The 14,824-nt window shown below is 40.5% G+C and overlaps 1 protein-coding gene across 2 annotated transcripts in view; it reads left to right on the forward strand.

Moving 5' to 3' along the window:
* The window catches only part of SRGAP1 (SLIT-ROBO Rho GTPase activating protein 1), a 274,797-nt gene that overhangs the window by 197,535 nt on the left and 62,438 nt on the right, over positions 1 to 14,824 (forward strand). For both annotated transcript variants that reach the window (XM_082351200.1, XM_082351201.1), the window contains exons 9-10: positions 12,035 to 12,232; positions 12,676 to 12,760. In XM_082351200.1, coding sequence (XP_082207326.1) covers positions 12,035 to 12,232; positions 12,676 to 12,760 — 283 coding nt within the window. The remainder of the gene's footprint in view (positions 1 to 12,034; positions 12,233 to 12,675; positions 12,761 to 14,824) is intronic.

Consider the following 14,824-nt stretch of genomic DNA (forward strand, 5'->3'; position numbering starts at 1 on the left):
CAAAACAGGAAAGTGTGGGAACTCTGGCCCCTGTGTTGCCTCATGAAGGGAAAGGCTGGGGTACTCGAATTCCACTTTGCCATAGTCGTTCAGCTCCTGATTTTCTTACATTGGACTAGTCCATTTATGTTACCTGTCTGGCGTCTGCAGCCCTTTGAGTTTGTGACCCTAGTCTTCCTCTTTGGGCATAATGTGGAGAAGCACAGTATCTTTATAAACTGATAGGGGCAGACAGTGCTTTCTGAGGGCTAATTTTTCAAAATTTACTGTAGAAACAAATGAATTGGATTGTCCAGATGTTTCTTCTGAGAATGACAAGTGGTTTATGATTCTTGGATATGGAACAGATTCACTGTAGTAGAATGGGATTCCCAAGGAAAGTAAGATTTAAATTGGATTTGTGGCAACCAGTAGACTTCATAGGTGTAGAAAGAGGGAAAGAGGTTTTAATATATTTCAAGGTTGGAGAATAGAGCAGTTTGGTTATCACCCAGGTTCTCCTTGAGGGTGAGCTGAAGGTGAAGCTGAAATCGTGTGACGAGAGGCATTGAGAACAAACTTAAGGAGTTTTGATGCTGTGGGTCAGTTCATTTCAGTAAAATAAATATTTATTGAGCAACTTCTACATTCCACATATTTTGCCAGGTGTGGAAAGTACAGAGATGAATAAGTTACATTTAGCATGTGTCTAATGGAGAAGCAGTCTATAACAAGTAGTTTATACAATGTGAAAAATAAGAGACCTAACTTGGGAACAACATAGCAATCATTGCTGATTTGGACCCCCTGTGTAGCACTATTCTCCACCATGAATAAGGAATTTGCCTCTGATCTTCCACTGATAGGAGGACAGAAAATTGACACCTTGGTGTCAAAGCAAAATATACAAGTAAAGAAACACATGCTTAATTCTATGTAATTCTCTGCCTCTGCACAAACTTATGTGTATATGTGTGTGTGTGTGTGTGTATACACACACATACTCATAAAGTCCAAAATTTATTGGAAAGAGTTTAATTAACTAAAAATAATTTTGACTGCCCAGTGGAAAGATCAAAGTTGAGGGAGAATTTCATCCAAGCTTACAAAAGCATAGATAGGGCAGCTAAATAGAACATGAACCTTTTCACCAAATCTTAGACAACTATAAATAATGGACACCCCTTGAAACTGTAGGAGGCCTTCTTAGAAGGGAGTTTCCATGCTAAGAGCCCACAGACCATGTCTGGCCATGGACAAATTTTGTTTGCTCTACAGTGCTTGATTTTTTTAAATTGTTATTATCATTTAAAAATTGGAAGTTTTGCATTAAAATGTGGATTTTCAGCTTCAAAAAAAATAGATCTTCTCATACTAGACCTGCATTTCTATAGCACGATAACTGGCTTGAGCTGAGGAGTACATACTCCCCCTAGACGCAGAGCACGTGCTTCCTATTTGCCATACGCCCCACTCAGCCCACTTACCTATTTTCATTTCTTACTTGGCCCTGGAAGATAGTTGATTTTGCAGCACTTGCCTTAAAACAAAGAGAAGAGAGCAGTATGCACTTGTAAAATGGCCTGAGTATACTCGTAAGTAGTAAAAGTTGGAAGTAAAGGCTTGAGAAGGGCTTGATAAAATTTGTGGTTGATGCAGATTCATAATGGATTGTGACATTTACTGTCACTTCACAGTAAATGAACTGTGAAGTTCAAATGTAAAGAACTTTACATTTGCCTGTTAAACCTTTTAAAATGAGCTTTCAGTTTCATTATGCTGTGAACTTGCATCAGTGATACCTTAGCCTTATGATTCCAACTTCCAGTCAGCCGGTCCACAAATATATATTATTAGGATCGCTGTGTATTGTGCCTATAGAATTAGAGCAGGGACTGCTGCCCACACAACTCTATTCCCCAATTTTATTTTATTTTTTTTTTACTTAAAAGTATAACTTTTTATTAAAACTTTGAAGTGAAACATTAATAAACATTATTTTTAAAGGCAAAACTTTGAAAGCACCCTAAATCTAAATGATCATTTATACCTTTCTCACTATACACAGTTTCCAAAGTCTTTCCAACCTAATGTTACACAGCCATGTCCACTTTCTGAAAGTTTACCGTTCAAGTGAAATAGGGAGATTAAGAGGTACAGACTTCCAGTTACAAAATAAATGAGTCAAAGGGATGAAATGTACAGAATGAGGAATATAGTCAGTAACTATGTGATATCTTTGTGGTATGTGACAGATGGTAACTAGACTTAAGATGGTGATCATTTCGTAATGTGTAGAAATTTCAAATCACTATGTTGTACGCCAGGAACTAACATGGTGCTGTAGGTCAATTATACTTCAAAAACAGACCAAATTTATAGAAAAAGAGAGGGGGGTGGGGGAGAGGGGGAGTTGGATGAAGGTCATCAAAAGGTACAAACTTCCAGTTATAAGATAAATTATTACTAGGGATGTAATGTGCAACATGGTTAATATAATTAACACTGCTGTGTGTTACATGTAAAATTTGTTGAGAGTAAATCCTTTTTTCTTTTTTTATTTTGTATCAGTGGGATGATGGATGTTCACTAAACTTATTGTGGTCATCATTTCGTGATGTATGTTAAGTCAAATCAGTATGCTGTAGACTTTATTATTGCCCTGTCAATTATATCTCAATAAAACTGCAAGGGAAAAGAAAGAAGGAAGGAAAGGGAAGGGAAGGGAAGGAAAAAATTTACTTTTAACCTTTGTCATAGGGATTTCAGTTTAGGGGTCATTGCTGTGGCTCCTTTCTTTCAAAGCTAGCCTCTGGAGTAATTCCCCATAGATCACATTTCCCTTTCCTTAGAGTTCCTCATTCCTCCCTTTGTTGCAGGAGAATGGGGTGCAAGAGGATGGTCATGTCCCAGGTTTCAGGCGAGTTCCTGGGACGGGCTGCCAAGTGAGGGTCCTTGGCTTCACACAGGAGAGAATTCAAAAGTGAGCCAAGGTAAAGTGAAAGAGAGTTTATTTTGAGAGATACACATTCCATAGGCAGAATGCTATTGTCTCAGAAGCAGCCCAGGGTGATTAGTTTTTATGGGCTGGGTAATTTCATAGGCTAACAAGTGGGAGGGATATTCTATTTTGGGGAAGGGGCAGGGAATCCCAGGAATTGGGCCACCACGCACTTCCACTTTTTGGCCTTTTATGGTGGGCCTCAGAAGTGTCATGGCGCCTGTGGGTGTGTTGTTTGGCATATGCTAGTGTATTACAGTTAGCGTCTAATGAGGCTCAAAGTCTACTGGGAGTTGTATCTTCTGCCATCTTGGGCCTAGTTGGTTCTAACCAGTTTTTGTCGTATCCTCAATGGCTGTGTCATTCTCTTAACGGTTGTGCCCTGCCCCCTTCCCTCCTGTCTCACCTTTATCAAAGCCAAAGAAAAGGAAAATGAACTGCATAAGTAAAGCAATTAGGCCTTTCTTTTCTTTAGGACAGCCTTATTTTTAAGTAGTTTGCCCCATTTTCAGACCATTTGTCCCAATATTTGCTCCAGAAAATAGAGCTTTTGTAAGCATGTCACTCCTGTGCTGTGAGTAAAACCTTCTCACACATAGAACAACTAATTTCTCTTAAGTTATAGTAGATTTATCCCCCTGAAGGGAATAGAAAAGAGAGTAGTCTATAATTAATTCCTCAATTAATTTGCAACAGTGTTTAATGAACATATAAATTTTCCTAGCACCACTTAAAATCTTTCACCAACAGTTTACTAGGGAGTATTTCACAGACTATTCCCAAATATAATCCTTACACAGGATATTTTCAACAATAATGAACAAGATTTTAGGCAAACATGTGAGATAATTTTCATGGCATGGGTAATTGAGGGAAGTAAGAGATATCTTGGTTATACTTTCTGTTACCCGAAAACTGGGTTCACCTCTTGGTGGGAGTGGAGCCAAAAGACACAACCAAGCCAAAGCGCAGGAGAAGGAAGGGTTTGTTATTACTTGCAGCAAGTAAGGAGAATACCGGGCATCTTTCCCAAAGCAGTGACTCCCCAACAGCAAGAATTGGGGACGTTTTCAGCTAACGGTACATGCATATTCCTGAAGAGGTTTGAGCAGAGGAGAATTCAGCATAGAATTGGGGGCAAAAGTCAACAGAGTCCAAGTTTAGTTGATTGAGGTCAGGAGGGTCAACATCCTCTTTCTGTCCTCCACCTGGGTGGGGGCCTTAGTTCCTGCAGAACTCAAAGATATTTTATGATGTATATCCCTTGAGGAGGAACTAGGGCTCTGCTTTATCACTGCCTATTGTTTGACTGCCTTTTCTCTGTTCCTGCATTCCTTTGTTCCCTTGAGATCCTTGGTTACTGAGACCTGTTCAAGGGCAAGCATTTTGGCCAGGCTTAGATCACAAAATGGCTTAGGCTAAAATGGCTTCTCTTATGTCAAGAAAGCCATCCATTCCTGGTTCTCTTTCTCCAGGGACCCCCTAACATATCTGCTTACATCTCTACCTAGAGTAGAAAAATCACATTTTCCCCCGTCACATTTCCCATAATACCAATCGATGACTGCGGCAGAATCATATACATCATTGATCAAACCCTTAGGGGCAGTTGGTTTAAGAAGTGAAGCTTGATAACCACTTAATCATTATTGCTATGTCTGATGACTTCTGTGGCTTTAACTTCATTTTAACTTAAGTGTTTCTTACTTGTCTGAAACCTTCTACTGATGAGGTTGACAGTAAAAGCCCAAACAAAAGAAAACTGCCATTTATCCCTTAAATGATAGCATCATCTCGGCCAAAATTGAAAACAGGATCAACTATTTCTCACTGGAAATGCCTGTTTTTAGAAGCTGTGTGTGTGTGTATGTGTGTGCGTGTGTGTGTGCGCGTGTGTGTGTGTATTTTGTTTGTTTGTTTATTTCAAATAAGCCTTAACTCACTGAAGGGAGGGCCTTGATCCAGAAGAATACCAAACGGAATGAGGAGAGTTTCTAGAAAGTGTCTAAAAGTGATTGATGGGTTAGGGCATCCGGAAGAAAATGGCAGAGCTCAGGATGACTGTCAGCAAGGAAACCCCACGTTGTTGGTGTGTGCTGGGCATTTCTCTGGCGTCTTATTTGGAAGGAGGATGACTTCAACTTCCACCGTTCATTCAGTTCATTTTCACCACTCTCTTAAGAATCTGCTGTATTCCAGGCACTGTGCTAGTTAATAAGCTGTCCCTGACCTCAAGGTGCTCCCGCTGGAGATAGAAAACAGAGGCCCTCTAAACAGTGTGGTGTAGGTGCTGGTGAGAAATGGATTTGGGGTCATGCTCCTTAGACCACTCTTAGCAAAGGGTCCACCCAGAAGGGTCATTAAGTCAGAGTCCAGATGGGCTGCAGGAAAACAGGCTTTCTGAGACATGACTGAAGCAGAAATGTTGTTCAGAGAGCTCTAAGCAATGATGATGTTCTCTTCTTCGGATTAAGCTGTATCATTGCTGAGAATGAACTTTGTTCAGAAGTCAGGAGAGCCTGGTATTTGTAAACATCGCCTTAAATGCAAGTGTGTAGGTTACTAGTGTGAATTCCTCTGGAATGGTGACATGACCCTTCCCCAAAAGCCGGGGGAAGAGCAGCAAAAATTGGACTGTTTTTCTAAATCTGGCAAACACCTTACCCAGCAGTGACAGGGTCACTGGCACCTGTACCCCCCTGTTAAGGTACCAGGAGCAAGGGAAGTGCTCTGCCGCTGCTACTGCCTTCTGTGGCCTATGCTGGCAATAAGTTTCTGTACCCCTGGCTAATTAACTATGGCATTCATCCAGTTTATATGTGTGTGGTCTCTTTCTGCTAATTTTTAATACAGCTGAAAGGATACAGAGCTCTAACTGAAATACATACAAGGTCAGTGGTGGCAAGGAGGGAGTAGTTAAGTGGGGAGGGGAGGACAGGGCTAGGGATCACCTTCACAGATGGAATGATAAGTCTTAAAGGATGAATAGGCCTGCACCAGGTGCAAGGTACAAGGCACAGTGCCATGAAATAACGTGGTGTGTGTTAGGGGTTGAATTGTGTTCCCCCAAAATTCATATGTTGAAGTCCTAACCATCAGTACTTCAGAATGTGACCTTATTTGAAGATAGGGTCTTCACAGAGGTAATCAAGTGAAAGTGAGGTCATTAGGGTGGGCCCTAACCAGTGTGACTGATGTCCTTATGTTAAGGGGAAAGTGGAACACAGAAACACAGAAGACAATATGAAGAGACAGAGAGAGAAGATGCCGGCTGTCTATAAGCCGAGGAGGCAGGGCTAGAACAGCTCCTTCCATCACGGCCTCAGAAGGCACCAACCCTGGCCACACCTTGATCTCAGACTTCTAGCCTCCAAAACTATGAGGCAATAAATTTCTGTTGTTTAAGCCACACAGCATGTGGCACTTCGTTATGGCAGCCCTAGAAAACTAAATAAGTGTGTTTGGAGAAGGAAACTTCTTGTTTTCTCTAATAATTGTAATGTCCTGGGAGAAGAAAGGCAAAAGAGGCAGTCTACAGAAGGCCGCAGAAATCTCCTCTCAGAGTCCGGGCCACCTGGACACTCCTCCAGTACAGCATATTCTTTGGGTTTTTCATAATTCCTTATCATGTTTTTGGCCTCTCCTTCTACCAAACCCAACTGTGTTTCCTTGCTACTAATGGGGAGTCATTACAAGCCTCATATTAGCTGTTTCATATTTGCTTCATTATGTTCCCCCTTGTGACTTATTAACATGGCTTGTGTGTGTGTCAGAAGCTGGTGTTATTCTTCATCGGGAGTGTCCCATGGGATAATACACAGTTCCAGCCATTGTATCTGGTGGCTTCTGTCACATCCTTTATTCTTCCCGATAATTCCAAATTTAACCATGACACTCTTGTTTCTGAGAAGGAAGTTGAAAAAAAAGAAGAGCGATTGACAAGGAATCACATTCACTGTTGCTGGGTCCACAGTATGGGCCATAGTCTGTGGGCCTGTCACCAAGGACTTGGGTGGGTGTGGCACCTGCCAAGTCACTGGACAGGTCCCTGGTAGGCAGGACTGGCCCTGGACTGCAGCTGAGCATACCTAGATCTAAGTCACAGGTCTGCAGTAGGGTCCACAGCCGCGACCAAGTTCTGCAGGCCTGCCTCTGGGGGCACAGATGGGCATGTCTCCCTCCTGGTCCCTGGGTGGGCAGGACTGCTTTTGGACTACTACCGAGAGGGACTGGATGCAACTTACAAGGCTGCTTCAAGAACCAAAGTTGGACAGAGTTTGGCAGGCCTGACTCTGGGAATACAAATGGGCTTGTCTCTTGTTGGGTCCCTCGGATGGGTACGACTGCTCATAGGCCATTGCTAAGAGGTATTAGAACCAAGTCACAGGGCCACTTCATTATCCACAGTTGGACCGAGGTTGGTGGGCCTGCCCCCAGGGCACAGATAGACGTGTCTTCAGCCTGGTTTCTGGTCAAGCAGAACTGCCCCCTGGACTGCAGCGGGGCTCATCTGGAGCCAGGTTACAGGACCACTTCAAGATCTGCAGTTGGACCGAGGTCGGCAGGTCTGCCTCTGGGAGCAAAGACAGGTGTGCCTCCCAGCAGGTCCCTGGGCAATAGCACTGCTCCCAGACCAGGGCTGAGAGGGACTGGAGCTGCATCATGGGCTACTACAGGGTCCAAATCTAGGACTAAGGTCAGCGGGCCTGTTACTTGGGACATTGGTGAGCGTGACTCCTCTTGGGTCCCTTGGCAAATAGTGCTGGTGGCAGGCCCAAGGCCAAACAGGACTGTAGCTGAGTCTACAAGCGGACAGGCTATTTCTGGGTCTGTAGCCAGGACCAAAGTTGGCAAGCCTGCCACCTGGGCATGGGCCAGCTTTCTCAAATTGGTCCTTGGCAGTTGTGGGCTCCATCAAGGTTTTACAAGCTCCTATCTGGATTCCAAAGCCCCCACAAATGCACTTTTGTCCATGGATGGCTGCCAAATTGTTGTTGTGGGAGTATATGAATAGGGGACCTCTAATTCTGCCATCTTACTGATGTCACCTACAGGATAGTGAGTCTTTTCATTCAACCTATAGATATATAATCATGATTTTCTTAAAGTACGTATAATGTTATTTTAAAAATCATCTTTAATGTGCTTTTTTCCAGTGTCCTTTGCATTTTGCACATCCTCAGGAATAATGACTAAATCTGTTTAATTTTTGCCTCCTTTTAAAATTTACTCCATCACATGACCTCTTTAAGCCTCTAAACTAGCACTGATTGCTATTGTTTCTTCCCTAAACAGTATTTTGTTGTTTTAAAAAAAAAAATCGAACATATTTCTACTTCCTGTAATGGTGGACTGAGTCACTCAGCTGATTCTCACACATTTCATTATCCAGGACAAGATACATGACCAACCCTGAAACCCATGACATAGGGAACCATATGTTCCCAAAAGGAAGAGCATCAAATATTTTGAACAGAAATAAAATCCAGTGATTCTGAACTATTAATGCCCCTAATGGCTTGGAAAAATAAACAAACATTCCCTCAGGATGATAACCTCACCCTAGACCTCAAATAACTCTACAAAAACTGTCCAGCAAAGATAACTAGGTACATAAGGAGAAAAGACAACATGAGTGATAGCCAGAATACATAACAGACAATAGAAATATACCCACAGGAACTAAATATTGGGATTACCAGAAAAAAACTGTAAAAGAGCTATTTACTGTGTTCAAGAAGATAAAAGCCAAGCTTAGATTTCAGCAGGGCACTGTTATAACCTATAAACAGTGAAATAACAGATTTGAAAATGAACCACACAGAAATTCTAGAGCTGAGAAATACAGTATCCCAAAGTAATAAATCAGGCATGGTTTTAACATCAGATTAGACACAGCTGAAGAGTGAATTATCAAAATGGAAGACAAATCTGAAGAAAGTAATCAAAATGCAGCATGGAAAAACAAAAGGATAGAAAATATGAAGAGAAAGGTAAGATACAGAGAACGCAGTGATTTTTAGCATACTAACTAAACTCCCAGAAAAAACTGATAGAAAGTAGAGACAATATTTGTAAAGATAATGGCTGAAATTTTATCAGAGCTTAAGAAAAGTATCACATAATTGAAGAAGTCCAAAAATATTCCAGGCAGAATATATTTTTAAAATCCTTACCTAGATACATTATAGTGAAACTGTAGAAAACTTTAAAACCAGCCAGAGAAAGAAAGCAGCATTCATTCAAAGTGTGATAGACTGATAGTAAACTTCTCATTCAACAGGAACTTGGAAGCCACAAGAAAGTACAGTGATGTTTTAAATGTACTGAAGGAAAATAACTGCCAACCAGGAAAAAATATCTTTCATAAATGAAGGTGAAATAGAAGACATTTTTAAATCAACAAAAGCAAAATTCACCACTAGAGGATTTGTGCTAAAAAGAATTTCTATGTAGAAAATAAATGTAGTTACCAAAGGGGAAGGGGAGGAATAAATTAGGAGTATGGGATTAACAGATACACACTACTGTATATAAAATAGATAAACAACAAGGATTTACTGTATAGCACAGGAAACTATTCAATATCTTGAAAGAACCTATAATGGAAAAGAATCTGAAAAAGTATACATATTTGTGTGTGTGTGTGTGTATATATATATATATATATATATATATATATATACATATATATACATATATATAGAGAGAAAACTGAATCACTTTATTGTACACCTGAAACTAACATAATATTGTAAATCAACTATATTTTTAAAAGAAAGAATTTCTAAAGGGTGTTCTTAAAAATATAAGGCATAGAGATCAAAGAATTTAATAAATATATGGATAAAGCTAAATGAATACTGACTATATCATAATAATGTCTTGTATTTAAATGTATACAAATATTTACATATATAATACATCCTATTATAAAACATTACAAAAATAGCATGTAAGTCAGGAAAAATAAATGGTTTTAAGGTGTTCTAAACTCTGTACATTGTCTGGGAAAAGGATAAAGCTATTGATTTACATTAGACTTTCATAAGCAAAGGTGGAGTACAACCTAATTGTGGAAGATAAATTTAAAAGCTCCTAGAAGATAACATAGAACAGTATCTTTATGACCATGAGATAGGAAAATATTCCTTAAATAGGACACAAAAGGCACTGATTGGGGCTTCCCTGGTGGCACAGTGGTTGAGGGTCTGCCTGCCAATGCAGGGGACACGGGTTCGAGCCCTGGTCTGGGAAGATCCCACATGCCGTGGAGCAACTGGGCCCATGAGCCACAATTACTGAGCCTGCGCATCTGGAGCCTGTGCTCCGCAACAAGAGAGGCCGCGATAGTAAGAGGCCCGTGCACCGCGATGAAGAGTGGCCCCCGCTGCTTGCCACAACTGGAGAAAGCCCTCGCACAGAAACAAATTTCCCAACACAGCCATAAATTAATTAATTAATTAATTAAATTTTTTTTAAAGGCACTGATTATAAAGGCAAGGATTAGTAAATTGATTACATTAAAATTAGAGACTGTTCATCTAGACACTATAGAAAGAGTAAAAAACCAGAGCTCAGAGTGGGAAAAGATATTTGCAACACATATAACTAACAAAAGACTCATATACGTATTACAAATCTGTAAAGAGAAAGGCTCATCACCCAATAGAAGATTGAGCAAGAGGTTTAACAGACTGTTTCCAAGAGAGAAAATCTAAATTGCCTTCAACATATGATAATGTGCTCAATCTCAACCATCAGAGAAATACATATTAAAACCACAGTGAGATACCATTACACACCCAACACAGTGGGTTAAATTTTTAGGTGATTTTTTTTTTTTTTTCTTTTTTGGCCGTGCCACATGGCTTGCGGGATCTTAGTTCCCCGACCAGGGATCAAACCTGGGCCCACGGCAATGAGAGCACGTAGTCCTAACCACTGGACCGCCAGGGAATTCCCAATGGTTTAAATTTTAAAACTGACAATACCAATTGTTGTGGATGTGAAGTAATAGGAATTCTCCTGTGTTGGTGGGAATACATATTAGAACGATAATTTTAGAAAACAGTCTGGAATACCCAATAAGCAGCAATTCAGCATATTGCTGAATTGGTCAGTTATTGGAGAAGGTATATTGGAGAAGGTCAGTTACCTGACATAGTTGGGGAGATGACCTGGATTATATGTTGTGTTATGTATGTATTCCATGAAGAGTGTGAACTGTGAATTTGTGCTGGAAGAAGCAGAGAACACTGTATGTTTAGATTTGGCTTTATCTTATACTCAAGTATCTTATACTCAAGTATGTGTGGCCCAACAAAAATGTGTTCATAGCAGTATTGTTCATAGTGGCCCAAAACCAGAAATAAGTCATCTATCAACAGTAAAAGGGATGAATTATGATGTATTCTTACAATGAACATTCAGTAGTGAAATACTGTACTCACAAGAAATGAATAAATCTTACTACATAAAGTTGAGCAAAAGAAACAAAACAAAAATAATATATGCTGTAAGAATCCATTTATTTATATAAAGTATTTTAAAAGGGCAAAACTAATATATGAGGTTAGAAATCAGGATAGTAGCTACCTCTGGGGAGCAGAAAAGTGTGTGTGGTGACTGAGAGAAGCACAGGGTACTCATAATGTGCTATATTTCTTGATCTGAGTGGTAGTCACATGAGCGTGTTCAGTTGGTGATAATTCATAAAGCTATACACTTATGGTTTGCGCATTTTTCTGTATGTAATTTCAGTTTGAAAGGTCCTTTAAAACAGAAAATGTAATTGAGAAAGTACTCAGTGATACATGAGATTTACAGGAACTCAAATATAAAGTGATATCCTCCTTAGGATAATTCTGAAGAAAGCCTCTCCTTATATTGGTGACATGGGGTGTTGTTTACCTGTCTCTCTCCCCTAATAGACTCTGAACTTTGGTGGGGGCAGGGCCTGTGCCCCCATCTCTACCTGACAGAGCAGTTTCTCACTGTTTGCGGGATTCACGAAATAAGGTACTAACGTGAGAAATGCGCTCCTGTTCCCAGGTTAAGAAAACGACTGAGGCCACCTTGCAGACGATACAAGATATGGTGACCATCGAGGACTACGATGTTTCTGAATGCTTCCAGCACAGTCGCTCCACAGAGTCTGTGAAGTCTACTGTCTCTGAAACCTACCTGAGTAAGCCCAGTATCGCCAAGAGAAGAGCCAACCAGCAGGAGACCGAGCAGTTCTACTTCATGGTATGCCTGCTGCTTCCCCAGCCCCTCTTGGGGCTCAGATCTGGGGACCCCAAGCACTGTTTCTGGAGTTGCATCAGAATCACCTGGGGTTCTTTACTAAGATCAGAGTTTCCAGTTCAGTAGGTCTGGGATACAGTTTAGGAGGTAGTACTGATATGCGGACAAATTTAAAGAGGCCTGCTCTGAAACAGAACTTTTAGATTATTTAATGAACATACGTGTCACCAGGAGAGCTTGTTAAAATGCAGGTTCTGATTCCAGTAGGTCTGGGGAGGGAGGCACCTGAGAGTCCACGTCTCTAATAGGCTGATGCCACAACACTTTGCTTAGCAAGGTTCTCTGATCTAAAAGACAAAAGTGGCGGGATTTTAGATATCCTATGGGAAGTTCCTGGACACTGAATAATTTTTTAAAAAGTTAAAAACATATCTTTGCTTTTGCAGAAACTCAGAGAATACTTGGAGGGTAGTAATCTCATCACAAAACTTCAAGCCAAGCATGACTTGTTGCAGAGAACCCTTGGAGAAGGTCAGTTACCTGACATAGTTGGGGAGATGACCTGGATTATATGTTGTGTTATGTATGTATTCCATGAAGAGTGTGAACTGTGAATTTGTGCTGGAAGAAGCAGAGAACACTGTATGTTTAGATTTGGCTTTATCTGTGTAAGAATCAAGTTCTCCCTGGAACTGTTTTCTTTATGAGCTTGATGCTAACCAGAACAGGGAAATCTAGCCAACACAGAGCTCCAGAGGAAGGGTCTTCAGAGCACAGTGGGAAGAGAGAAGTCAGAAGGAGCCGCACCTGTTCCCACTTGCTGACCCCACGCACCCCCAGTCACTTCTTCCTTTCCTTCTTGGACTTCCCCACCCTTCCAGCCCCACCCCTTTTGTTTAAACGGACTAGTATTTGTTGTCCCATCTAATGCCTTTTTGGACTCTAGAAACCAGCTAAACCGGTTTGGATGATTTTTTTTTTCTTTCAGTAGGCATTGGTTTTAGTTGAGAAGCAAACGAATTCTATTAAGCATATTGCTGTATCTAATGGTACCAAAAATAACAGTAGCTACCACTAACACAAGGCTCTCTCTGTGCCAGGCATTGTTCTGAGCTGTATATATAACTGGGCACTATTAATTTCCCCATTTTTACAGATGGGAAAACTGAGGAGGAAAAAAAGGATTAAAGTAAAGGGTACAGTGTAGATGTTATTGCTTCCCTTTTCATCTTCCTGAGATTTAAAAGGGAAGAAAAAACACAAATGAAGTTCCTGTCATAAGTACCTCATAATCTGTAATACATTTAATTATCTTTTATTCACACTAGATCTTGCTGGAAGTTATAAAAAAATGAAAGAGAATACAGATGGGAGAGGGAAATCAGGGGACTGAGTTGTGTAAATAACTCGGGCCAAAAAGAGTTTGCTCCCTTGACCTAAACTCTTACCTCCTACCATTTTAGAACCTTCCTTAGCCATAAAGCAGGGTTTCCATCACCTTATCTCCTGGTTTCCTCCAAGGGACCATTATCCTCTGGGAATGTCCACATGGAGAAAGATCATCATAACCTGAAACTCTGTGTATTGCAGTTAGGATGCCAGACTCTAAGATAAAAGGCCAATTTCACTTAGAAAAAAAAAAAATTACATTTAAAGTGCTAAGAACTGTCTTAAAAAATAAAATAACCAAATACAATATGTGAACCTTCATTAGACTGTGAATCAAAACGCAAAAGTTACAAAAGGCGTTTTAGGGACAACTGGGGAAATTTAAATATAAACTGTATATTATATGCTATTATTTAGTGAATTTTTAATTTTCCTAGATATGATAATGGTATTATGGTTATGAAGGAGAACATTCTTATTCTTAAGGAATGCTTGCTGAGTGTCATAATGTCTGCAGCTTACTTTCAAATGGTTCAGGAGAAAAGATATATATAAGAGAGGAAGGGGCTTCCCTGGTGGCGCACTGGTTGATAGTCTGCCTGCCAATGCAGGGGACACGGGTTCGAGCCCTGGTCCGGGAAGATCCCACATGCCGCGGAGCAACTAGGCCCCTGAGCCACAACTACTGAGCCTGCGCGTCTGGAGCCTGTGCTCCGCAACAAGAGAGGCCGCGATAGTGAGAGGCCCGCGCACCGCGATGAAGAGTGGCCCCCGCTTGCCACAACTAGAGAAAGCCCTCGCACAGAAACGAAGACCCGACACAGCCATAAATAAATAAATTTAAAAAAAAAAAAAAAAAAAAGAGAGGGCGAGAGAAGGAAATAAAGCCATTATGGCAGAATGTTAACAGTTGGGAAATCTAAGTGAAGGGCGTAGGAATGTTCCCTGTACTAGTCTTTCAATTCTTCTGTAACAGAAGTTTGAACCTTAAAAAAAAAAAAAAAAAAGCCCTTTTTTTTTTCTTTGAATAGTTGTCTTACATTAGCAATTATGTCCTCTTTTTTCTTTGTTCTCCTCATGATATCATGTAAAGTCTTTTTTTCTTTTTTCCACTTTTCACAAATGCCTGATATTGCAGTGATGCCCCAAGGTTTGTTGCCAGTCCCAAAGCATAAATAATCTTCAGTGCAGATGAGTACTTAACAG

This window comes from Balaenoptera borealis (assembly GCF_965194805.1).
Source record: "Balaenoptera borealis genome assembly, chromosome: 13".
In the NCBI taxonomy this organism is placed as follows: Eukaryota; Metazoa; Chordata; class Mammalia; order Artiodactyla; family Balaenopteridae; genus Balaenoptera; species Balaenoptera borealis.